Here is a 27871-nt window from a genome sequence, read left to right as displayed (position 1 = left end):
CTCAAACAGAAAGTAAATGTCTTATACTTGAGAGGCAGAAAGGCATTAGCGGATCTCATTTCATAAAGCAGGAACTGAGAAGGTTTTTCTCATACTCTTCACAAACGTTCTCATCCTTGACACTGAGCTCCACTAAAGTCAGGGTCCATCTGCACTAGCTAAATGCTTGGAAACTAGAATCACATTGCTAGAATGATTTGCAGGTTATGAAATTTCTACCTTGCTCTTTAAGATGCACACTGAATTTGCGGCTGGTCCTGGCGTTACTGTTGCTCTTGTCCGGCCAAAGGTCGATCTAACATTACAGCTGGCACTGCTAAAACCCTGTGCACCTTAAAAGGCTGCATACCACACAAACCACAAATGGGACCTGAGGTCAATCGAGCACCACAAGTAGAGCTTTGGTAACTCAACTTAAGTAACTCTGCCAGTCGGGTGTTGGTATGAGTGGCCCACTGGGACACAAGAGGACCAATATTGCTGGATTTTGCTGGAGCTTGCGAGGCTAAACCTTGGTGAATAACATTACTAGCAAGCATATGAACATTTCGACAGCATGAAATGTACCTTCAGAGAATACTCCTATATCAGCTACCACAGTGATGTGCAAGAACACTGGTACAAAATGTAGATTCCTTCGTAAGAAAACAGGTCATAACTATTGGAGATTCTATATACTCCTAGGTATGCCATTTCTCCTTTGCACATATTGGAACCTGAGACATCATACATTGTAAGTCACCAACACATGAAGAACTCTTGATTATTAGTTTATTCTCTTTCTGCAGGTAAGAGGCTTAGTTGTGTTTCTGTACTACAAATGAATTATGCATTAATTTTCTGAGTGATTAGATAACTTGTGCAGCAAGATTGAGATATTGTATGTAAGCATGTCGGACTGAGAGCTGTAAAATGCAGCCAAGCAACTGAAGCTACCCCTGCTCACAGGGAAGTGCAACTTCCTTCTTAGAAGAACCAAAAAAAAGAAAAAAAAGGAAAGCTACTTGATGAGCAGTGACAACTGGATGAAGCAAGAAGGGGCAGTGCGCTACCATGCACCCCGTTTTGGCACTAACGCTTCATACATATGCATGGCTATGAATACACTTCAATGTTCCACACACTCAGGAGTTGATGCGGGCAACGGGCCTTCCCCTGCCCCAACCCAAGGCTGGGCATGGGCAGCCTCTGCCCACCACGAAAACAAAAATGATCCATCCACATACTGCCATCGATTTCATAGGCATGTTCTCTTTTTTTTTTTCACAATTAATGCCAAATGCTAACTCATACATACAAATATGAAAAGACTGTCAATTTCATACACAAGCTCTCTGACAGTGAGTGGAAGAATCACGGAGAGAATTTTTAGTCACCATGGCCACTGATTTCTCTACAGGACTCGGAGACATGGCTTGCAATGTGACACCATTGCTGTACTGTGTGCAGTATTTTCTCAGTGGGCAGCATCACGCAGGAAATTTGGTGGTCAATACTCAATGGGCGCAAACGATGACGCATGGCAGCACCTTTGTGACACAAGTTCCGCTCTGTTAGTAATTTGTAGTCAAGTTCTGCTCTGTTAGTAATTTGTAGTCAAGTTCCAAGTGATAATCATATGAACTTTTATACCACATGTGTATTAGAATACGAGAGGAAGAGGGGAGGGAGGAGGGGGCAAAGATTTAGACTCATAGCTTTTCCTTTGCCTCTTCCTCCTCTTTCCTCTCCTGCTTAGCGCGATTAGCGTCCATCTGCCGCTCCAGCTGTTGGCGGCGCTGCTGCAACATCTCCTGCCTGTGCTTCCACTGGGGATCCACGGCGCTTTTAATCTCCGGACCCGACTCTGTATCCCCCTGGGGGGCTGACTGTCGTATATGCTCCCCTTCCGCCACATTTGAAGATGCCTGCTGGCTCGCGGCAGTTCTCGTGTCAGACTCCTTGCTCTCACCAACATTTTGCTCGTCTGCTACTCCGGCAGGCGATGCGGACTTAGTCCTACTGGTGTCCTGATTTGAATTGAAAGCTAAGTTTGCTTGCTGCATCTCTTCACGCTCCTGCATTCGATGCAGAGGGTTGAACTTGTCCATCCCTAACCTCACACTCTCCATCTTGATGTACTCCTCCACTATATTCTCCATGACCCCTTCTGGGAGGTCTCCGAGGGCGGACAGCGCGCTTGGGTCCACCTGAAAGTTGTCATACGAGTCGATGCCATGCTTGAGGGCGCTCTCCGCCCTTTCTGAACGAAACTCCTGACCGTCGGGTGTCTCCGTATATAATTTCAGTATGTTGTCAAACGCTGCCTGCAGCTGAGGCGGCGTGCTGCTGGACAGGAAGGTGGACGCATCCTCCCTGAGGCGCTGCTTCGCTTCTCCGTTGACCTGCTGGTACTGTTTCATCAGCGCGTCCACTTTGGCCTGCGTGTCGGCGACAAAGCTTCCCCCGTGGCCGAGAGCTCCCGGCTGGTTCAGGAGCTTCTCTATTTCACTCTTGGTGAGGGAAAATTGCTTGAGCTGCTTCGCGAACTCCATGGCCTTCTGTATCTCGTCAGAGGCCTGGCCCCCCTCTGTCCACACCTCCTGGGCCCTCTCCCGCCATCCTGGGTGGTGCTCCATGATATCTACCGGCTGCCTAGGGGGCAGCTTTTGGGCGGGGCATTCAAACTCTTCATCTCCATCCTCGTCATAGCCGTCGATGTCCTGGCTCGAATAATCTGGCTCGTCGTCTTCATCGGCTCCGTCCTCACAGGAAGAGACCTGCACCTTCTCCACCTCGGCCCTTACCCGCAGCAGGGGCCTGTCGGCGTTGCTGGTGTGATAGTGCCCCCAGATTTCATTCAGTTCCGCTGGGAAGAGAGGATAATACAAACACATATGTAGTGACACAGGGAAAAGACACTTCAAATCAAAAGAATCTCTGCACAGGGGTTCATCATGCACTGTTCCTGTACTCTTCCTCTCACAAACGATATTGTCTGCATCTGTTTCGTAACTACATACAAGCGTACCTGGACAACAATTACCCCCCCCCCCCCCCCCCCCAGCTAAACACCAGTTAGTGATAGGATTAGGTTCAGGGACTAGGATTAGGGTTAGGATATTGGTTAAGGTCAGGATCTGGATTATATTTAGGGTTTCGAGTAGGGTCTGGGGTAATTGTCCAGGGGATAATTGTCCTAGAACCCACACAAGGTAAGAGAGCTGATCACTAATGGGTTGTAATCAATAGGCACAAAGATAGCATTTATGCTCTTGAGACCTACACATGCCCTAGAAATGACTGGCATGCAATAAATGCACAAGTCTGGAATGTAGGGACTACTGTATACGCCATATATCTTGCCAGTCTAATTCTTCATGTATTGTGACTTCCGGATGTTTTCATGAGTGGTTAAATTCACGGTCAAAGAGTACAGCGATGGATAAAGAAATGTACATGTGCACACCGCATTCATGTTGGGATCAGTGTTAATATTTCTGTGTTTTGTTCAATTCACACAACACCAAACTAGCGAAATTCACGAATATGAAACCCTTTAAAATAAATGGTGTACACAGTAAATGAGTCATTCTGTGATGTGACATAACACTGCAGGTGGTGGCATTTCTTCACATCTATGAATCATTACATGAAAAGAAAGGTACACTGAGTGACTGGGGAAAGAGACAGTCACTGTAAACGCTAAATATTTCGCAAAGTTTTAATTACCACAAATTCCGGGGGTACTACTCACGAATTCAAAAACATGCCAAAATCTTAACTCCGATCCCTACATGCACGTGTGATGCATGCATGTATTTTTCCATTCAGTACTGTACCTGCGTACTTCACAATCGCGAATTTAACCTCTCGCAGTATTGTCGGGAAGTAACAATTTGTGAAAAATTAGACTTGCTAAATACATGCTGCATATAATACTGTAAAGTGAGGAATGTTCGCGTGCATTTCAATTTCGTGAATTTCGCGAGAGCCAAGATTTGTGAAATGAATATGCATGCAAAAGTTCTTGTCTATGTATGCATTGAATGTTAGAGGCAACTCGCGAAAATTTCACGCCGCGAAAATATCGGTTTAACAGTAATATGTGGGTAAGGGAATCCCCCTGGTCAGCCAATCAGACTCACCCAGAGTCTTGGCTTTGTCGAGTAGAAGGACCTCCACGGTCTTGTGGTCCTGGATGGCATCCATCAGGATCCGCCCCTCCTTGGTGAAGAGGAACACCATGGGGATGTTGACGTCGTCGGTGCCGTCCCCGGACATGGCGAACATGGCCGCCGTGTCGCTGCTCGTGTCCGGCACGTTGTCGATGACGATGCCGCCATGGGCTCCCAGCTTCTCCAGTTGCCTCGCCTGACCAGCAATGTCATGGATGGGAAGACAAGTCAAGAGTGAGGTGATACTATGTGTCTCCTGAAAATCTACTTCTGGGTTTTTATGACCAGAGCAATCTGGTTAAATCACAAAACCACATTTGAATTGCATTGGTGAGAATTACTGCATTACTGAAATTTGATAAGAAAATGCCTTGAACGGACAGCATCTGCCGTTGAAAAATGTTGTTCTCCATAGTTGCCGAACATTGTTGGAAATAATTCAAGTTAGGGAAAGTTACCTGGCTGGTGACATCATGCATTACAAAGTCTTTGCAGAGACATGAGATCTGGTTTTCCTATAGGACAATGATACTACATTGACATGACTGCAACTAAGATTTTTTCAAGACTAATTTGAAAAATAATGCTTTCAGCTCCCTTTGGGGCTGAGGCATAAAAAAGAAAAAAAGAGTTAGCATACTGGCAACACACAAGAAAGATAATGGGAAAGGGTTAGGGTAAAGATTTTGGAGGGAAGTTTAAATTCCAGAATTAGATGATTTTGGACTATCAAAACAAATCAAGAAATGGAAGAGAAACAATTTTCTGAATGAAAATTCAGAATAAATTATCACAATGAAATGGAATGGAGCAAGGCAAAAGAAATTACAAACAAGATGAGAAGTTCAGGTGCGAGTTTCTTCACTTTGTCTCCCTCTACAAATTAAATTTGTTAAGATCGCAACTGCTGATCTGTAAATTAACAAACATGTTGGAAAAAGGAACCAGCGGGACTCGAACCTATCATCTACTGCTTTCCGAGAAGCGACACTACCATCAGGAGGTCCCTGGTTGCCGGCAGTGACACGATGAACATGGAACAAATACCCAAGCTCCGAAATTCCGACATTGTTATGTTAAGTATTCCAAGGCGGACAAGGCATATAAAATGAAAGAAAGAAAGATATTATTCAGAGGGGTGAAGGTAGAGGGGTGAAGGTAGCAGTAGATGACAGGTTCGAGTCCCACTGGTTCCTTTTTACCCACGCCGATGAAAATCGGCAGGGGGTTATGTAAAGGGTTCCGTATGTTTGTTTGTTTGTTTGTTTGTTTTTTTGTTTTTTTGTTTGTTTGTTTGTTTGTTTGTTTGTTTGTTTGTTTGTATGTTTGTTTGTTTGTTTGTTTGTTTGTTTGTTTGTGTACAAGATAACAAGAGAACGGGTAAACGGATTTGCACGAAATGTTCAGGGAATGTTTGGATAATGACAGGAAAGAATCGATTAGATTTTGGTGATAATCGGTTGACCCTTGCAAATTCTGTGTGACCTTGAAGTTTTGACCCCATGGTATAGTGACCATTCCGAAAATTTCCCGTTTCTCACTTTGCGATTTTCCGCTACCATACGAACACATAAACTCCCCAACGATCCGACTTCGCTGCTCAAATGTTCGTAAGAATTCCGAAATTTACGTTTAGGCCTATTTGAGGGACTATGTCCTTCTAGATTTATGAAAGTTCGTTCTCCGTCATCACAAACTGGCCCGTATTTTGATGATTTTTCAAATTAACATTGATTGTTTTTTTCGTTAGAGGAGCATTTTGCTCGGTCGCAGTCACACTGCACGATATGCGTGCTCAATGTCAATGCGTGTGCAAGGCCGCTGAAAATGCATCGCGCTCTACACTGTTGGTGCAAAATTGCACCGGGGACGTTGCGGCGCTCGTTGGTAGCCGAATACTGGTGCAGTAGACATTTGCATTCAACCCTTGCATTGAATAATTCCCGTAGACACTAATCATAGGGGTAATTGCCTAGGGGGTACGTAAATTTTGTTTTTCTTTTTTGCTTTTGTGGATACCATCAAAGATCGTACACTCATACGACCTTTGATATTTGATGATTTTTCAAATTAACATTGATTGTTTTTTTCGTTGGAGGAGCATTTTGCTCGGTCGCAGTCACACTGCACGATATGCGTGCTCAATGTCAATGCGTGTGCAAGGCCGCTGAAAATGCATCGCGCTCTACACTGTTGGTGCAAAATTGCACCGGGGACGTTGCGGCGCTCGTTGGTGGCCGAATACTGGTGCAGTAGACATTTGCATTCAACCCTTGCATTGAATAATTCCCGTAGACACTATTTCATAGGGGTAATTGCCTAGGGGGTACGTAAATTTTGTTTTTCTTTTTTGCTTTTGTGGATACCATCAAAGATCGTACACTCATACGACCTTTGATATTTGATGATTTTTCAAATTAACATTGATTGTTTTTTTCGTTAGAGGAGCATTTTGCTCGGTCGCAGTCACACTGCACGATATGCGTGCTCAATGTCAATGCGTGTGCAAGGCCGCTGAAAATGCATCGCGCTCTACACTGTTGGTGCAAAATTGCACCGGGGACGTTGCGGCGCTCGTTGGTGGCCGAATACTGGTGCAGTAGACATTTGCATTCAACCCTTGCATTGAATAATTCCCGTAGACACTAATCATAGGGGTAATTGCCTAGGGGGTACGTAAATTTTGTTTTTCTTTTTTGCTTTTGTGGATACCATCAAAGATCGTACACTCATACGACCTTTGATATCATCACACTCTCGGCTTGCTATAATCAAAATATCCCGTAAGAAAACGGCGTATTTCTCGATTTTTAGCGCTTTTTCCGCGACCCGTCGTGTAGACAATACTCTTAAAACTGGACTTAATTCGCGCGCGCTTGGAAAAGTTCCGATTCTGCACTTTTGACGGTGGAATTTGGGATTTTCGATGGATTTTTGGAGGAGACTTAAGGACTTTCCTGTACGTGAATGAGTGTTAATACCGTATGTGTAATGATGTGATTTGCGTGTGATGTGACTGTAGAACCAAAGATCGTACACTTCAGTGTACGATCTTTGGTAGAACTCACTGGCTGGTGATAAAGCACACTGGCAATTAAGTGGCCGAATTCTGGTAGATGACCGAATGCACATTATGTTTACCCCGACTTTGTACTTAGGCGTGGGTCTGCCGCCTTTGACGGCCCCTCTCTAGTTCTGACATGTTTGTTAATTTACAGATCAGTAGTTGTGATCTTAACAAATTAAATTTGTAGAGGGAGACAAAGTGAAGAAACTTGCACCTGAACCTTCATCCCTCTGAATAATATCTTTCTTTCTTTCAAAATCAGAAGTGTTTTTTTTTTTTTCAAAATATGAAAAATTAAGGTCATTCAAGAAAAATGAGCTAATATTTCTGTAATTTGGAATAAATTTGCATATATATATATCATGATGATGTATAGCGCTACACAGATGAACAGGGATTCCCCACCTTCTCAATGAACATGCAGTCTCCTCGTGACACGATAATGATCTTTCCCTGCATCAGGTGACCGTTGGTGATGTCCGAGCAGGCGGTCAGTGGCTCTGCGACCACTAGCTCACCCACAGCCTGGGACAAAAAAAAATGTTTATAACAAAAAGAATTGTGGTCATTATCTGCCTGGGGTTGCATTCGTGGCGAAAAAATTGAAATAACCTGCTACTTAAATCATTATAGCCAAGTAGTGTTACAGCTGTACACTTGAAAGACTAAAATGATCATCCTGTCATCATAACAAAGAGTCACTGTAAAATTGACAATGAATTGAATTTCAGAAGATTTGAGATGATAAATTGTGCTCAGAACATGAATCATGATGGTCATCTTTCACAATCTACACTCTATTCAATTCCAAACATTAATTCTTGCAAATTTTAAAGACAGAAGGAACTTTGTCTCCTATCCAAACAAAGAATGATAGAAAAAAATGGAAAAAGGCATATGAAATAAAAAAGAGTTCTGTATGGTGGTGAAACAAAACAACAAATAAATATATCAACATTAAATCAAGCATTGTCTCACTTGCAAATGCTACCTCATGGATGGGATTAAACATTTAATTTCATACAAAGAAACTTGTCCTGTCCTGGACACAAATTACATGAACCATTCGTGAAATGCCATGGCAACAGACATTCTCAAGACAACCATCGCTGCAAATCGCCCACTTACTGCAAAGTTCTCATTGAGGTCCATGCCAAACTGGGCCGGTCCCGCAGCCAGCACAACGTTCTTCAAGTGCTCCGGTGACATCACCTGGACGACCCTTGGGTGATTCTCTGCAACTAACCAGGAACGGAAGAATGAGTGGAGGAAGAGACGGTTTGCCCCAAGTACGCGCACAAAAAGTCCCCTCATCATATTCATCATCATCATCATCATCATTCAATAGCATCACTTCTTATGCCTACATACACAGTGAACATTTTTAACAGACTTGATTACCTTTGACCCTAAACTGCTGATAAACTTTGCCTTAGACCAACCTACCTGCACTGTAACTATATCACCACTAGACATTCAGGGCTGAAGAAGTATATCTTTTTAAACTGACTTTTGACTTTAGCCTAGACATTTGCCCAAATGGTTCATGCAGATAATTGTCCATTCATTTCAAGAATCCTTCCCGGCAAATAATATTACTATTGTCATTCCTGGCTGTATCTCTGACTGCAAAATGACATTTGTAGTGAAAGATCTGTGACCTTGGACCTAAAGGGATTATGACCACATTCTGATCAGCCAATCTTGGCAACAAGTATAGATAAAATCCATCACATAGTTTTTCTCCAATCATTATATGGGGTGGAAGGATCGATGGACCAACAGACAGACAGGCACACACACACACACACACACAGACATCCCTACGGTCATACTCATTTACGTATGAACAGACAATCTCAATGCATAATACCTTTGGTCCCCCTGTATTGACAAGGTATGAAATACATTTCTTGCACATGCATTTGTACAGTGTACACACTGAGTACAATTGTGGGAACACACAGATGAAAGGATAGTTTACTTTCAGCCCATCAGCGATGTGCCCAGTGGGTCTGCACTGTTTAGTGAAGCAATCAATCAAACCAATGCTTAATATTTGCATAGCCTCTAGTACTCCTGTCTGAGCTTAGCTGTGATTTATGGGCTCAACTTGAAGCTTACATGGGAGTCAAGAAGGTTTTCTGCTTCCTGCTTTAATGACAGCACAAGCAGGGGATTATTGTGAGCGCCTGCTATGATATGGTCTATATGTACATCTCCCTATGCATGAAACACCGAGCAACTCTTTACAGTGTCGCTGAAACGTTGTAGTTTGTGGTACCTGCTCCATCCTACTGCAGGATGTGAACAACTGAGTTCTGTGACACGTTTACTATCAATTTGGGTTATTTTAGTATGATGAAGAACTGTAAGATTCAAAAGAAGAATATTATGGCAGCACTAATGATAAAAAGGACTATACTCACAGGGGACAGGAGAGCTTTTCTTTTACATGGGCTTCTCTTTTCCAAGAATACAATAATTTTGAACTCACAGTTTCATATATTTATGTTTTTGTATTATCTTTTGTTTTTTTCAACTGTATCAGACAAAATGTTATATTGGAAATGGAATTTGATTTGAAAAGAGAGGAGAATTAGTAATTACCTTCGGCCTGCTGACTCTTGGAGAGTTCTATCATCTCCTGCATAAAGAGGGCGCCCTGTTCTGCAGCTTGCGGAGTGACGGCCTGGAAGAGAATAGAGTGTAGGTGTTGTAAATACTTGTAAATGGTAATCACTGACGATCTCATGTGATCATAAAATAGGACTCGCACTCAGTGTATACAAGATTCAACAGCAGCGTATTCCCTTTTCTCATAACACACTAGGTGGCATTAAATCTACAACTCAGCTTGGTCTCATTTTCACCAAAGAATATGGAATATATTAAGCTGGTATTACCAGTACATATTACCACGGAAGTCAAATGATCATTTGTATCTCTATTCCACCATCAAATATGCCCAATCTTGACATTGATTTGTGTCCTGTTTAACAACAATTTTTCATAAGATGATCTTGGGTCATACAAGTTGTATGTGTTCCTTTCATATAAAGATCAGTGAACAGGGCCCCGTTGCAAGAAAGTTGCAATCAATTGCAAATAATTGCTAATTTTGAAACAACCATTCTGATTGGCTCAGGGTCTGCCCTATTAAGAAGACATGCATGCAACAATGATTTTGATTGGCCAGTGACAATCAGTTGCAAGTTGCGTTTAAACGCAAAGTTTCTAGCAACGGGGCCCAGGACATGCTACTCTCATTGATAGTGTGTCCTTTCTATTTTCCTAGCGCTGTTTTATACATCGAGGAGTCCACAACAGCCCTTTGACAAATGAGTTACAGTAAGCGGGTCATTCATGTGTCCATACAGTTTTACAAGCACTCAGCTTAACAAGGAGTCTGATGTGGCCGTATGGCAAATAAGCAAATGGTCAATTGGTTATTCACATGTCCATTCTGTCCTATGGCCACTTTTAGCTGCTAGGGAGGGCTCTATTGGGCCCAGAGGACTGGAGAATGGTCAGTAGGTCTTACGTTTGAGGCTGCGTGCATGAGCTCACCATTATCAAAGAACCATACATAGCCCTTGGACAAAGGGGTAATGGTCAACTGGTCATTCACATGTCTACCAGATTCTACTGCCACTTTCACAAGGTCTTACGTTGGAGGCTGTGTGCATGAGCTGAACCCGGCCGTCTTTCATGGTGATGAGTCTGATCCCCATGCGGGTCAGCTGCTGCATGTGGTCAGGGTTGCCTGGCACAAACTCGGCCGCCTTCAGACGCTGGCTGTCAGACCTGAGAGAGTGAGAAAATACCAGGCAGGGGTAATCGCTGATTTGAGGGAGGTTTATTGCAATATTGTGACGACATGCCTTATTGGCAAGTACTGTTCAAACCATATACTGTAAAAGTGGATATTTTCGCTCGACTAATTTTTCGCGCTTGACCGGGTAGAAGAGTTTCGCGTGTTTTTAATTCCGCGGAATCGAGATATCACGCACAGGAGCATATGGCAAGCAAAAATATTCGCGTGCTTTTATTTTCGCGCTAGTTTCTGATTGCGCGAAATGCGCGAAAATTTCAACATCGCAAAAATTTCCGCTTTTACAGTATTTAGCGAGTCTAATTTTCATGAATTGAAAGTTCGTGGCAATTTCAAGTGGTTAAATTCATGATTGTGGAGTAAAACACTGATCTGAGAATGTATGCACGCCTGTCTTATGCATGTTGGGATCAGAATTAATATCTTTATATGATCATTGGTTCAAGTTCAATGCGAGTATGTATACCCATGATTTTTTTATCATGGTTACTACTAAAACACTTGATTTTTTTTTCAATCACTCGGGGCTGTATTGTTTTTTCAGTCATTCATAATAAATACAGCTGAATAATGACTACGAATCCATACACACTCAAATCAAAATCAAATCAAAATCAAATCATTAATACAACCACTTCCATCACCATCAATATCCTCTACATCATCATCATTAACCATCATCATCGTCATCATCATCATCATCATCATCATCATCATCATCATCATCATCATCACTATCTTTACCACCACCCTCACCCCTACCACCACCACCACCACCACCATCATCATCACAACTTCCTGTGATGTTTCTGCTCTCCTCCCACTTACACCACCATGCTGGGCTGAGGACTGGAGGGACACTGGCCCGACTGACTGTCCTTGGCCTTCCTCAGAGGGTCTCTCAGCGCCTGGGCGTAGGTGCTGCCGGCCGGGAACAGGAACTTGTGGTTGGCACAGGACCTGTCCACGATGACCGTTGTGGTCACTTCTTCAGCAGTCTGTTTGAGAAGGGGCATGAAAGTCAGAAAAAAAAAAAGAAATAGAGAATGCATCTTACTATCTACTTATCCCTTCATGAAATCAAAATCATAAGTAGGAGAAACACACAGACATTGGACATTCCAAAGCAAAGATAGGAGCACAAAAGAGATGGTCCATGCAGCATTGCCCAAAGGTTTGCTGTTCTACAATGGATCTCAAAGCAGTCTCTAAAAAAAAAATGGCCTCATAATTTTGATCCTCAGTAAGGTAGGCCTCTACAATAATTTGCCCCATAAATGAGAGGTACAAAGCTGATCAATTCATCCATCTCACTGTTATTTTATCACCTCCCAGCTGCTGATCTACATTTTCGGTCAGTTTTTCTATATCCTGGTTGATCAACTAATGATCCACTTTCCAGCTTCCATTTTCTGTGGGAGAGGGGAGTAGCTATTGCCAAAAAAGGAAAAAGAAAAAAAGTGAAACTGAATAAGACAGAATAAATTGGCAATCATACACCTGAGTGATGAGAGTGGCAGAGAGAGAGAGAGAGAGAGAGAGAGAGAGAGCAAGCAAAAGAGGGAGAAACAGAACCTAAAGATCTTCTTTCCCTGCTATCATAGCAATTATATCACACCTCCCTCTCATAAAAGAAATGTTGTCCCAACAGCGATACGGCACCTCATATATTCACTACAGGTTTATACATAAGACATTACTAAAGGTTTCTATACAAGACATCACTAAAGGTGTCTACATAAGACAAAGGTCAATGCCCTCACAGAGTTTGTGTCTGCACTTGCATTGGCCTGCTCTCCCCTGATCTTGGAGATGGAGAGGGGGAGGAGGTGGGCCTCGGTCGTCAGGAGGTAGTTGTCAACATCCAGCACGAGTTCCTCCGGCTCCGCAAAGAGCAGATACAGGTACTTGAAGGTCTCTGCCAGCACGAAGGAGTCCATCCTAGATACAGGAGAGAAGATGGTGGTGAATATTTCACAGCCACGGGATCAATGCTAGGCAATGGGTGGGGGGGGGGGGGAAGGTATGTATCATGTAATGGGCAGAAATTGTCAGTGTGGGACTATTTACCATAAGTGATCCTCTTTCTCAAGCACTTACTTCTGTAATAACACATCTGTGCACACAAACCGAAGCATTGATACATGTGTAAGGCAGGAATCAACACTAACTCGTTTTCTCCAGTGGCTTGTTCAGGCCACTAAAATCTTTTAATTTGAAATTTTGGTGTTCCGAAAAAGAAATGTAGAGGCCCGTGTTAAAAGGAAATATAAACTAGATATATCGCTACAGCAACTGATATGCCTCCGCCATAATGCATGGTTCTCTTAATAGGTCTATATTACAATGTCTTGACAATGTGTGATGACAGTTTCACACAATTGGCAAAATATTAAAATGACAGATTTGACACAAATGTGCTGAATGTTCACTTTCCTAGAACTAGGTTCAATTGGATGAATGATTAAAATGTCAGAGTGCAGGTATTTGGGGAACTGATGATTTTTACTTGACTTTTGACCCTTTTATAAGTTTATGCATTGAGTAATTTTCAAGGTATTGAGAAAAAGTATAATTTCAGTATCAAATGGGAAAATAGCATTATCTAAACCTGGCCTTTGACCTTTGACCTCACAGTTCCAAAGAGAATCACTGTTACGTTGAATATGCATAAATATGTAAGTTTCATGATGATACCTTGAGTTACTTTTGAGATATGGAGGAAAAAGTGCAATTCGGCACTTTCACTTGACCTTTGACCTTTTACCAAGAAACTTCCCACAGAATATATATTGGGTAATACATGTATACATCAAGTTAAAAAAAAAAAAACAACCTTCAGGCATTGCATAAATATAAGGAAAGTAGTGATATTTTGAGGAGTTGACCTTGACCTTTGACCCCCTTGACCTTTGAACCATGACCCCCAACTTCCCTAGATAATCACTGCCCATTGGAACAAGCATATATACTAAGCTCCATGAAGATACCTTGAACCATTTGCGAGATATGGAGAAAAACATGAATTTTCAACCTTTTTTTTCTACAAAATAACCTGTGACCTTTGACCTTTGACCCCGTGACCCTAAAATCCAAACAAAGTATTATCCCCCCAGGATATACCCTCATACCAAGTTTGATGTAAAACCACCACACGGTTCTTGAGATATCGACAAAAACAAAATGGGACAGACGTACGTACGTACGGACGGACGGACGACCCGAAAACATAATGCCTCCGGCCACTTCGTTGGCGGAGGCATAAAAACTTGTTTTGTATTCTAGCTGCCTAATATCATGCAACCAAAAGGTAGCCTTCCTGGAAATTTGAAGACCTGACATTCAATTTGAGTGGCCCTGGGCCACCACTAATGTTGAACCATGGATAAGGTATCGATGGCAAACTGTAGACTGCATGTGTGCATACATGTGTGGAGCACACAGAGTCAATTTCATACGGTGTGGACTTTTACTTGTGACCCTAATCGATCTGGGAGGCAAGGGCTTTTAGAAGATTCTCCAATGGACACATGGGCAGTACAAATGCGCGAGTCACTTATTTCACAAAACAGCTCCTGAAATTATTGCAAGTACCTCAAAGTTAGGATTGTAGCAGCTGGACCTAACTCACCTGTCTTCATGACTACCAGTCCTCACATCCTTGATACCAGCGAATCCACAGTGCACTCGGGCGTGGTTCTGGAGCGCATCAATGATCTTAGCTCCAACCTCCAGGTAATAGGGGTCACTTGTGGCCTGTATCAATCAAAGGAAACAGGTGCAGGACAAGGTCATTTACAGTGTAAGGCCAAACAGACAGAAATCATTCCCACTGCAAAGTCGTAACACATTTTGCATTCAATAATTGTTTATCGATCAGATCACTGAGAATTTAAAATTATAGAATGGGTCGCGAGAATCCTGCGATCTCATTGTTTGAGAGCTATGTGTTGATTTTTACTGGCCGCATGCAGAGTCACAGTGGTAAACATGTTATCGCGCACTTGCAGCAAGAGTACACGTACTTGTAACAAAGGTTCGCGCACTAAGCAAGCGTTCGCGCACTCAGTACGAGACGGCTATTGGCTAAAGGCCGTACGTTCAGTAAAAACTGATACATGGTTTTCGAGCTCTCGTCTATGCCAAGCCAAAAGGAAATGCATCCAGTAATTTTTTCATCGGGTAACACGAAAGAAAAATGGGTTTTTGGCATTCTATAAATCAGATGACGCACATGTCTTTTCGTGCGTCAGTTGGAATATAGTGTGCTTGCGGTAACTATGGAATTTAGCCTAAACCCACTCGGCTTCGCCTCGTGGGTTAAGCATTCCATAGTTACCTTATGCACACAATTCCGACTGACGCACTCAGACCTGTGCGTCATTTGTATACCGACTTCAACATAATTTCTCTCATTTACAACTAACTAAAATATATGTAACAACCTAGCAACATCTCCTATACATTTCATTTGCATGGTGAAATTCTACTGATGAGGCTTCATGAGGGTGTTATCTTGCTTTTACCTTTCTTTTGCATATTCTAAAGACAAGTTCCTCACCTTGTACAGCATGTATGTGCTCTCAATGAACTCTGGCCGAAGGGGATGCTGGGCCCAGTACACATCATACTGAGGTGTGAAAGCCTGAGAAGAAGGAGCAATGTGGAAAGAATCACAACCTGGGACTGATGTCGGTTCTCGATGTACATCTCTGATTGATAACAGCAACTTTTCAAGAGGTGTGCAGTTGTAAACCCCCTTCACTCATACTCTACACGTGCATCATTCTGACAGATGTCATTAAAAAGCAAACAAAACATGATTAAAACTACATAACCTGAAATGACAATTTTACCTTCCCTTCTGAAATTTATTGAAAAACACTGCAAATAGAATAATTCAGCAAAAGTGACTCAAACATGATCTGAGTTTTTACCATGACACTTACTGAGTTGTATAGTACTTCACTTTTCTGAGCCTTTATACTGATAATTCCCCCACTGAACAATGCTGTAATCTATAAACCACATTTGAGGTTTTGCAACTACGAGAAAATAAATGTGTAGTTGGGTAAAGCTCGCTTGTAACAAGTACAATGAATTTCAAGTGACAACACAGCATAGATAAAGAGAAGAAAATGGTGTGGGAACATATCTAGGAATATGAGATTCTATCTGTCAAAGTTATAACTGTACCTCTGGGAGAAAGTTGTGTCTTTGGGTAACTTGATACAGCATTTCATGTGTTTCTATGGCTGGCTCTATATCTCCAAACAGGACCTGTGGGATAACCAAAAAAAAAAAAGAAGAAAAAAAAAGAGATAATACTAAATAATAATAATCATCATCATAAATGAAAAGATGGTGGCCTCAAAAGGAAAAAAAAGAAGAAGAAAGAATCATTGTACCAACAGACCCACTGCCAATCAATACTGAAGTGGACTCAAAGCTAACTTGTATTTTCTCACATCTTTCATTGTAATGGGCTCTCTGCGGAGTATTCTAAATGTTTGTGCGTCATCATAAAATACAGCTGTCACTGCTGTATTCCCTAAACAAATACATGCCTCCTAGAGCCAACGTCACCAGACATACAAACTTCAATTATTTACATTCTGACGCACAGTCAGACAGCTGAGGTTTACCACACCGTCATCTGTCATACGCAGGCATCTCATTAACACCTATCAATTTACATTGCAAAGGTGATGTCATTTATCAAATTTCCTGGGATGGCCACCTTTCCTGCTTATATGCGCAGGCGCAAACCAGGCGCAAACAAATCCACTCATAAAATCTGTGTATTTGATAGACAATTTGACAACAAGAATGGCTATGAAGTTCAGAAGGTTATTCAAACATGGAAAACAGAGGAGCTACTCAGTCACAGGAAAGGAAGAATGGATTTTATGTTCAAACATTATTAAGGGGATAATACAGTATTGGTGGGGATGAGAATTGGGCTTTTAACTTTTTGCGAGATACCAAGAAAATACTTATGATATAGTACAGAGCATACCATTTTAAGAGGAATTCAAAGTTTATTTGATGAAAATCGGGTTTGGAATGACTGAAACATCCAAAAAGAAAGTAAAACAAAGCGATCGTAATAAAGTGTGGGTCCCACACTTTATTAGAATGGCTCTTTTTGGATATCTCAGCCATTTGAAAACCAATTTTCATCAAATAAACGTTGAATCCTTCTTAAAATTACATGCTCTTTCATATTTTGTAAGAGGTTTCTCATTATCTTACTTAGGAATGTTCAAAACATGAACCCCCTCCTCAACCAGTACTGTACAGTCCCTTTAACATTAAAGACAAAAAGCTCTGAACTTCATACAAATGTTTGAGGGTACACATCTGGATAGGTTGGACATGATATAATTATTTAAACATTTGAAATAGGTAATGAAAGTTTGTCATGTACAGGCAAACTCATAACCGGCCAAATATTTTTTGTGCCCTGAAATGTTATCTATCGATAAAATACAAATAGGGTGTTGGATAGAAACAAATGACTGGAGAAAAAAAAGAAGGACATTGGTCTAACCTGTAGACCTGGCCAGAAGGCTAATAGTGCATCCATGAAGTTCCTGGACCGGGCGTGGGGACGGTGCATCTGAACGTCCATGAGGAGCGGCCCATCGCTGATGTATCTCCTCACGGCTTCATAATGCTGTCAGAGGGAGAAGGCAGTAAATGTACGGCAATTAGAGGGATGTCAGTTTTAGAATGAAAGAAAAGAAACTTGACAATCATCTACAAGAAGCTGGTTTGTACAGGAAAGAGCCTGAAATTTGATAAAGCCAAGGCCTGGATTCGGCCTTTAGCCTGAAAACTGGTATCCCTGCAACTCATATCTACACAAAAATAGAGAGCAAAGATACGGAAAGCATGTAGGAGACAGCGCACACTGTAAACCATAAATGTTCGTGTGCATTGTAATTTAGCAATTTTGCCAGAGCCAAGATTGGCAAAATTAAAATGCACACAAATGTGCTTGTCTTCACTAGATGCATTGAATGCCAGGGGTAATTTGCGTAAAAGGCCTTTGGCTCCAATTCGCAAAAATTTCATGCCGCGAAAAGATCTTGCTTTACAGTATATGACAGCTGTCTGTGCTACCATAAGGCACAACATTTACGTTGTTCAGCTACATGACAACACAAACAGGTGCAGTTTCTCTCACATGAATTATAATCTGAGACATTTTGAGTCAATGGGTGCATTCCAGCGCTCTCCTAAAGCGAACTGTACCGTACCGTATCCGCGCCAGAGGAGCGCTCGAATGCTCCTAAAGTGTACCGTACCGTACTGTACCGAACCAAAAGTGGACCACTTCCCGATGTGCTCCAAAAGCGTACCAAAAGTTCATTGTGAAGCATGCGCGTATCATGCGCATACGTCACAATGCAAAGACATCATTCTCTTTGTTCAGGACAGCTGTAAGTAGTTCAAGCGCCAGGTGAATGACATTCTTGCTACAAACACGCGTGACCTTTTCTACAAATAACTTGTGAGGTACGCTTTCTCAACAGAGCGCTCGAACGCTCCAAAACTGGCACAGTTCGGTACGGTACGCTTTGGTTCAGTTCGCTTTGGTTCGCTTTAGAGCGTTCGAACGCACCCAAAGGTTTCATTTGCAGTCTTGCCTGGAATACAGAGAGAGGAAAAAAACAAACAAGAAAGGCAGATCCATACAAGACATCTTGGAACAAAGAATTTATGAATAAAACTTGATATCAGAATGATCAGTGATATGCGGCAATGTAACATACTCCTGTATTTGGTGTGTATACCATTATGACAATCCTCATAAACTTTCATACATAAAAATACACTGAAGGTGCCTTTTGTCATAAAATGTTTGATCCAAGTACAAGTGAAATCCTTGCTTCTAAAGCGTAAAGATAAGTAAACAAATAAAGATTAGTAAACAAAATTGGTACTCACCGTATTAAATCTGTCCAAGTATAAATCCTCACCAAGAAGGATGTATCCCTTTAAGAGGTATTCATAGTAGGAGTCAATGCCAGCACCAACTCCGCTCTCTGTGAAGTCAAGTAGGATCACAAGGCATGTTTTTATTCATCACACAGTTAATAGACACATATCAATCTGGCGTAATATTGATCAACTAAAACTATGTTTCAACATGCAAAGCCCGCGCTTTGCTTTGTTTCTTGCAGACAACAAGGGGGGGGGGGGAGAAATTTCTTGAAGCTTTTGTCGGACAAATTTGCTCTCAGCCAATCAGATGCAAAGGATTTCAGTAGCTTATAACAATTTGTCAGAAAAAATATCTGACAAAACGCTTCATGAAATGCCCCCCAGGAGAACTTCAGAATCAGGCTGGAAAGAGATATGGACCAATGCATGAACATAATCGAATCATGTGTGTGCCACCAAAGCAGATTATACAACACATAAAAAGAATATAGCTGTCCTATTATTCGAGTGCTCATCACATGACATGCAGTTAAAAAAGTACCATTGTATGCTGTTGCTGTCAGCCCTAAAATTTTGTTTGAGCAAAAATGGAAGTCACACAGCTGACGTCACAAATTTCCATTGATACCGTGTTCACATCATGATCGACTCCTACTTTTTGCTCTATTGCATGGCTCTGATGTCACAATTAAAAACCTTTGCCACACGCATTCAACATGCTACAAGCACACACTCAGTCACTCATTTCACTGTAAACAATTTCAATCGATTGATTTTGCTGATGACTGATTTTGACTGTACTACTGTACATAAGGAACAAGATTTCAAAATAAGCTTATCGGTGAAAGATGTGGCCCACTATTCAACTCAGCTTCGCCTCATTGAATAGAGCACCTTGTCTTTCACCTCATGCAAAATCTCTTACCATGGCACTCATAACCATTCACTATTTGTATACTGTTCATGAGTTACTACAGAGCTTGCCCTGGGCATGCTAAACATGACAACATCAAAACAAATGCACACAAAGTGGGCTGCAAAATATTGATATGTGTTCAAAAGAAACGGATATATAGAACAGCTCATTACTAGGTACTCATGGAAAAAATATTTGATACACCCGACAGCATTGCACAGGCCACTATGCTGGAATAGAACACCCACCTCTTCGAACCCAGTCTCCTGTGTGTATGTTGATCACTGTGCCGACCAGGTTGCTGGTCCTCTGCCGACGTGACCATAGGGTCTGCATGACGCTCCTTGCCTTCTCCTGAAACACGAGCAATGTAAAACATGCACACACATGAGGGAGGGGGAGGGGGGTACATTACATCATCACAAAAAAGATAGGATGAGAAAAATTTTCCATGACATATATATTAAATTCAAAGAAAAGAGCATGGATAAAAAAACAAAAACATGAACCCAAAAAAACCAACTCTAAAATGTATGAATAAATGCCTCATTGAATAGGGACATAAAGTGGGTACTTCTTGAAATAACGGTAGGAAATTGAGTACACTTGTTGGAGTAGGTAGTAATAGGAAAATGGATGCAAAATAATTTCCAAAACTTGGCTTTCCTTGCACTCTTGTGACTTTACTTACACCTTACATTCTACATGCTTAGTAATTTCTGCTCAAAAGAAGAAATTGCTGTTCAAGGTATAATGATTTTTAATCTGGCAGCCTCTCAAAAGGAGAACACAATGCTTCCATCTTCTAGATATTTCTTATCTCTTGAGTCATCACTGAAATACATATCTACATGTTTCACAAGATACCATCCCATAAGATGAACTAAATCAATTTTTGTAGACAGGGCACATAAAAGGAAAAGCTTCCACAAAAGCACATAATGCATATTAAAGGTGCATAGTCCCGGTATTGTAGAGGGCGCTGTTGATGATACTGCCGATGACCGTTAGCATTGATACGAAGATTACCGAAGTTGAGCTGTCATCAAGAGTAAAGTGCGTAGGTGTTGCTAAGTAACGTTGCCTTTGTTGTCTTCTCTGCGCATCGCGCAGTCTGTAGTAATGCCAGGGTGCGTGTATATGCGCTTGTTATTATGACATCACAAAAGAAGTTTGCTAAAGCTGTCATCTCCCTCAGCCGAATCATGAGCCGAACTGTGATCTAACCACTGACAACAGTGAATCGGACTTCTTCGGACCCGGGGAAGTGGGCCAAAGCGTAAGCGCTAAAGAGGAGTTGATAGCATAGGTCTCTATAGGAAACTTGCGCCGTGCGCCAGCGTACGCATTTGACTAAAACACCGGGACCATGCACCTTTTAGTAATCTTGTAAGTGGTGATCATTGCTAATTCATTTACTTGATGCTATTTCCAAAGACTCTTCATGAGATATTTTGAACGGGATGACCAAGAAACATGATGCACTAACTTCATAATCAAAGCAGTAGATTGTAGGCCAAGGGCAGGCTATCATTACTGCACTCACCTCAAATATGGGGTCACCCGACAAGCGGCTGAGGGCAGAGAATTCCAGAAGCATGGTCCCCGCACATGCTGTACAGGTGTCACGCTCAGAACGCCCCTTGCCTAGACCATGCTTCAGATTCACCTACAGAAAACACAGGAATGTGGTGAAGTCACATCTGTTCCTATACCACTAGTACATGTGTGTGTGAGTGTGAGTGTGTGGATGGAGGCCCATAATGTGTGTATAGCTCATTGTTGAGTTCTTTACTCACACGTGTTGGCCAACAGTGATTGGGCTACAATAGCACTTCCCTTCTCATCCAAATGCCATATACTCGAACCGATAAATACCATGAATTAACATAGAAGACAACTTGAATATTTATCTATGGGCATAACTGATAATGATTTGTAATTCAATCAAAGCAACAAGGCTATCAAAGAACCAAAAAAAAAAAATCATAACAGCTACATCAGTGACATTAAAGTGACAGTTTTCATCCCATACCAGAACCTAAGTTTTGCTTTGTGACACACAGTAGTTACTTTACCGTTATCCAGCCATGAATGTACTTCTTTGTTGGCTATTGCATGCAGTTTGGTTAATCTAGCAACTGAAAAATGAGGGCTGCTAAATATCTACGAGCACCATCTCATCATGCCTGCCCTACGAACCTTGGGATACGGCACCCCCGTGGAGGTGTTGAAGGCCGGCAAGAGGCGGTAGCCAACTTCCTTCGCCATCTGCAGGAGTTGGTCCTGGTACCACTCTAGATGGCCATACTGCTCCTGCAGGTCTTTGGCTACCACATGGCCCCCAAGGAGACCTCTGTTAAAAGTACAGGAGAAAAGAGAGAAACGAAAAAAATGTTATACAAGTTGTACGTGATATTTACTGACCTATAAGCTGGGCTACGGGACACTCTTCACAGCATATTGATTAGGATGGCACAAGTTTATGGAAAATGGCTGCACATCTCATAGATATCTTTGTCTGTTGATAACTCTGAAAGACATTAGTGTGCATATACTGGTACATGTACTGTATACATGTATTCACAGATTTCCACATAAACCTTTGTGTCTAAGTTATCCTGTTGCTTTACGTCTAGTTTTCAAGCTTCATTGGTTTTATACCTCTCACTACTATACATCTTCTTTGAGATTACAGATGCTAGGCACTATGGGTAGGATGATTTGGGATACTTTCAAGCATACAGCGATCACTAGAAAAATTTAAAGAACGGACTCTGATGGTACAGACACATGAGACAAAGTCATGGGAATGATGTTTTCAAGATGGGTGTGGTACATTACAGGGAAGAACAGAAGAGGAAAGAAAGGACATTGGAAGAGGACAGGGGTGGAAGGCATCTTAATAGATGGAAAAGATCTAAGCAGATCTAGAGCTGGCTACAAAAAGAGCAAAGGTGGAGCATGGTGGAAAAACGACCATCCCCCCACCCCCATGATGGAGGTGGCTCACATGTTAACAAAGATAAAAGACATTGCCCCTACAATCACACACAGGCCATCAAACTTACCCAACCACCCTGATGTTGGTTTCAAACACAGATACGACCACATCAGTGTCAAAGGTGACGTCCCTGATGACCTTCTTGATGGCATTCTCAAACTCATCAACCATCCCAAGCACCGCCAGAGTGTCCAGTGTGTCGATGAGGGTCAGGGAGAAGCTGCAGGTGAGTGAGCATGAGACGTGCATAAACATGAGACATGCATAAACATGAGACATGCATAAACATGAGATATGCATAAACACAAGACTCTTAATGTACAGAGGAGGAGAGCCAATTCTCTGCATATTCCAGACACTGTACATGCCCTTTGCAAGCCTAATATAATATGTATTCTGCCAAAAGGGACAAGTTACATAATTTTGTGAGAGATTAAATTTGCAATTGAGAACCAAAGGAACCGTTTGAGAAAGATGCATCATCCCTTTTTTCAAGCAGCAAAATCAGCAATATCTGCCTTGAAGATGATAGATACGGTGTATACCTCGCAACTGCTTTATGGGAGGTAACGTTTTGGCTGGTTTTACAAATATCAGTCAACTCCTGAAAATTACGGTATGAAAATAACGGCAATCATGATATGGAGCTAATTGTACATGTATCGTGGCTCTTGTGGATACAACCACTCCAATCAATCATGAGCTCCCTGGTTTGAACCCAATGGCAGCAGCGATTTCTCCTTCTAGACAATGCACTTTACTCTCACTGCTTTATCCTTCGGAAGGGAATTAAAGCTGTAGCTTCAGTAGTACACAGAGCTACCAAGTCTCACGCATTCTGCGTGAGACTCAAGCATTTAGGGTATGTCTCACGATCTCACGCATGGCACCCATTTTTCTCACGCATCGGGTGAAGTCTGCAACTTGGGCCAAGAATAAGGAGCATAGCTCAAAGGATTAAAGTGATAGTTGCAATTGAAGGTATATTTCCCTTTTGTCTTTCAAAATAAGTAAATAATAGTCACTTAAGTATGCACCAGATCGCATCATCAAGAACTAATAATTAAAAAAAGCTCCCTACCATGGGAGGGGGGACACCCCCCTTGTTCCCCGAGTCATGAAAATCTCACTCATAAAAATTTTTTGAACTTGGCATCTCTGAGTACATGTGTACATATAGTTTGATTGCAAGGCTAATGCAAGTGCTCACTGTTCTCTTGTTTATGTAAGAAAACTTCAAATTCCAATTCAATTCAGAATGTGTGCAACATTATACTTGTACAACTGTAAGCATACTGTAGGCGAGGACAGAAGACAGCCACATGAGATCATGTCATGTCTGACAGATGACTTTGTGTTTCCAGGGTTATTCTCAATGTTCGGCACCCAGCAAAGGCCAAAACTGTTGACACTTATAGAAATATACAATCCACCCCAAACTAGTCAACTGTAACGGGACTGGGGAAAATGCATTGATTTACAGGCAATATTCGACAACTGCATGCACAGATATTAGCACACCCGAGGCTTTGAATGTAAACTGGGATTTTTTTCCTTTTGTCGACTTTGCCAATTATTTGACATATACCCAGTCGACTTACATGTATGCAGAGGAGATTAGCCAGTTGCCTCTGTTTCAATACAATACATGTACCTGCTATTCAGCTTTTCTTATTTGAGTTTGAATACTCATAAGTCCTCACATTATTTTTGCACTGAATCTTTAAAAATTTGATATGTAATTTCAATGTAAATATTGTGATATAAAAAGACTTAAACTTGCATCACGAGCTGCATTTTGCACAAAATCTACACATGAGCCTCTTTTTGCATTTTTTTTCTGCCTGCTGCAAAATGGAAGTTCTGTACAGTTGTACATATGTAAGTTCTCTTACTTTCCAAGCGCATCATCAACATCTCCACGATTTGGCTCACGACCTCTGACCCGACCCTTGCAGCTAAGTGGCATCAGCTCATCTGCTGGATAGGCGTAAGTCTACACAAACACACACATACCGACACATGATGATTGTTGGAAGGGCACAAAGGAAAGACAATAGACACATTTTGAATTGAGATGAGACCTCTTTAAATATCTTAGTGAAAAAATTCACAGACTTGGAATAAAGGTGAGGTCCTATTCTGACATAATGCAAATTGTTTCCAAAAGTATTAGCATACTTATAGCAGGGTGCTGAATAACTCTTTTTCGCCCGGTTGGGCAAGCAGATTTTCAAATTGTAGCAGAACACTTGCCTGAACATGAATTTTATTTGCCCAAAAAGGAAGTCCAAAGATATAAGAAATTGATATATAGAAAATCGCTTGTAATTGAATGTAAAGTCGAGGGCTTGACAAAACACAATTATTTGAATAAACAGTGCACACGTGCCAAGTAACAATCTTGGTTTGATAGAGTGTTGGTGTTAGATTGCATTAGGACTTCTTCACCTACAGGTTGGGAAGTAAAGGTGGCTTTAAAACGTTTTGCTTGCCCAATTCGGGCAAGCAACTTTTCTTATTGTTCAAAAACACTTGCCTGACTTTGATTTTTACTTGCCCGGGCAATCGGGCAAGTGCTTATGTAGCAACCTGCTTATAGTGTATAAAAAAACAACCCACACACACACAGAGTACTAAATTTGCTTTGCAAACTCTGCTTTCCTGTATTTTGTTTTCTTTTTTAAGTGGCATGCTTTCATACCTTGCAAATGCAGACTGTACAAGAAGTGTACAATGTACAGTACCTGAGACTGCAATGCACAGCGGGCACAAAGCTAAAATGACTTTCTCAGCATTATACCCTTTATTTGTCTTGATGGTACATGTACAAATGTTGTACGTATATGTATTTCGTGCTTCACAGACCTTGACATGTATACTCTACTACTCGTAAGCACATGGTATTAATTTTTCTGGTAAACTGTGCGTTAAGAAACATCTGTATTAAGCGCCTTATAAATGTACATTGTATTGGATTATTATTATCATTAATCAATTTAAACAATTGTGTAAAAACAAACAAATTTCAAGATTGAAAAAATGGAATCATAAAATAGTGACTACCTGGTATTTGGATTCCAAATGAGTCACAACATTTTCCAAGACAACATGAATGGCAATAAAAATAACAAAATATTGATTTGGCATAGCGTTCTATTACCTCTGAGATATGAGAGTCTCCCATTGGTACCATGAATGCATGTCATACTACATACATTGTAGTATTTCAATAGGTATTTCAATAGGTACAGGTTAACTACATATGTTCGCTGTATGTGCCGATAAAACATAGAAATTCATGATAGAGCTTGGCATTTTTTTTTTTTTTTTTCAGGGCATGCAGGGATTTACATAAATGCGAGGGGAAGGGCCAAGGGTTACATACCATGTAAGAATCATAGGCGTGTCGGAACATCTCCAGAACCTCCTCTCTGGAACAATGAATACAAACAAAAGTATGAGAAACAGTCACAGCCAGTTCCTATCACATGATTATTTACTAGGGCTATAAAGCCCAACAGACAACACATGCTCTTCTCTACACCTACACATTTATACCGTCATTGAAAGCAATCTTTCCCTGCACTGCTTGTTTTCGTTTGTTCCAAATACTAGTATGATGGGGGGTTGGGTTCCGGACATTTAAATTCGCGCGTGAAAACTTTACAGAGAATATGCACCCTTCTTTAGCTCAAAGACTTGATATAGACTCCTCATATACTAGACAACATACTCTGAAAACGGCGTGAGAATTAACCTGCTAAATCGTTGGGTTTTCCCCTTCAAAGTGACCCCATGGCCCCATGTACGAATGTATCAAAGAGAGTTGTGCACGCATTGATTTTGTACGGGAAATACATGGGGAGCGAACGTGCACGGTGTTTACATTCTCGCCGTACGATCAACGCTAATGAACATTCGATCGGACTGGCCTAATGACATATGTGTGTATAAGTGTGAAACTCGTTACATCTTGTGAGACTTTCACTGCGTCATTTTCATTCCAGACGCACTTACACGCACTTAAAATACGCGTCCGGTCCCACAACCTGTCCGGACACACAACGCTTGGTCATACAATCTCACACACAACTGTAAATTAATAAAAACAAAACAATTTAAATGAAGCAAAAGAATGACTAAAGTTGAATAGCAACGTTAAAATTTCAAATTTAGAATTTCTAGGGAAATCTTTCATAAAACAGGAAAACTCAAAAGGTCAGTCATGGGGACACATCAACACAGACACGGAGCGGGGAATGCAGCTGTTAGAATTTCATCATCATTCATGGAGTTTATACGAGATTCCAAGATTTCCGCGCACACACTAACCTAAACTAAGCAGGCACTTGCAACCAATAGAGTATTGGCTTGGCCTTGGGCTTTTGGCCTGAATATGTTCCTATAAAACTTCTTCTGCAGAAGTGGCGACAGTAAAATCTAACTGCGATCAGCCAGAACGCAAACGAAAACAAAGGCGTTTCGAGCCTCCAATCCACTCAGCTCACCACAGTTCACAACTGTGCAATGACAATGGAACGCCCCGGTGTTAACTGTGAAGCAAAAAACACTACATTTGTACCCTCTCAACTGTCAACTTATCAGTGATCTTTGGAAATTATCTACTTATCAGTGGTCTGTGGAAACTACAAAGGCCTACTTAAATTACAGAATGTTAAACGTCAATTTAACCAAAACAAAAAGCCAAACAAGGCAAAGGCAAAGCAATACAAACTCACTTGCGTGCGTTTTTATCGATGTTCCCAGATGCATAATTACAGAATTCCGACACAGCTACGATCACGAGACATACGTGGAGCGAAGAAACCGACATTTTCTTCATCATGATGCCACTCAGCTGGATCCCGATCGGTGATCAGAAGTTGAAACAGACAAAATATTCTTTCTTGACTTAGTTGGCCATGATGTTCACTGA

General features: G+C 41.5%; 1 protein-coding gene across 1 annotated transcript; it reads right to left on the bottom strand.

Moving 5' to 3' along the window:
* Positions 1-1024: 1024 nt before the first annotated feature.
* Positions 1025-27871, bottom strand: LOC139722809 (ER degradation-enhancing alpha-mannosidase-like protein 3). Its single transcript, XM_071634099.1, has 20 exons — positions 27675-27871; positions 26321-26366; positions 24828-24928; positions 23000-23152; positions 22131-22284; positions 21475-21597; positions 20177-20282; positions 19016-19113; positions 17613-17738; positions 16256-16339; positions 15621-15704; positions 14691-14815; positions 12823-13000; positions 11888-12057; positions 10896-11031; positions 9835-9916; positions 8353-8465; positions 7630-7749; positions 4128-4353; positions 1025-2848 (listed from the first exon to the last, which is right to left on the bottom strand). Exons 1-20 carry the CDS (start codon positions 27779-27781, stop codon positions 1692-1694), a joined length of 3489 nt encoding a protein of 1162 aa, XP_071490200.1. The 5' UTR covers positions 27782-27871; the 3' UTR covers positions 1025-1691.

This window comes from Diadema antillarum, unplaced genomic scaffold (genome assembly GCF_040938485.1).
Source record: "Diadema antillarum isolate AM-2024a unplaced genomic scaffold, OU_Dant_1.0 scf00000172, whole genome shotgun sequence".
NCBI classification, from domain to species: Eukaryota; Metazoa; Echinodermata; class Echinoidea; order Diadematoida; family Diadematidae; genus Diadema; species Diadema antillarum.
The sequence above is the reverse complement of the archived record's forward strand: the minus strand, read 5'-3'. Positions and strand labels throughout refer to the sequence as shown.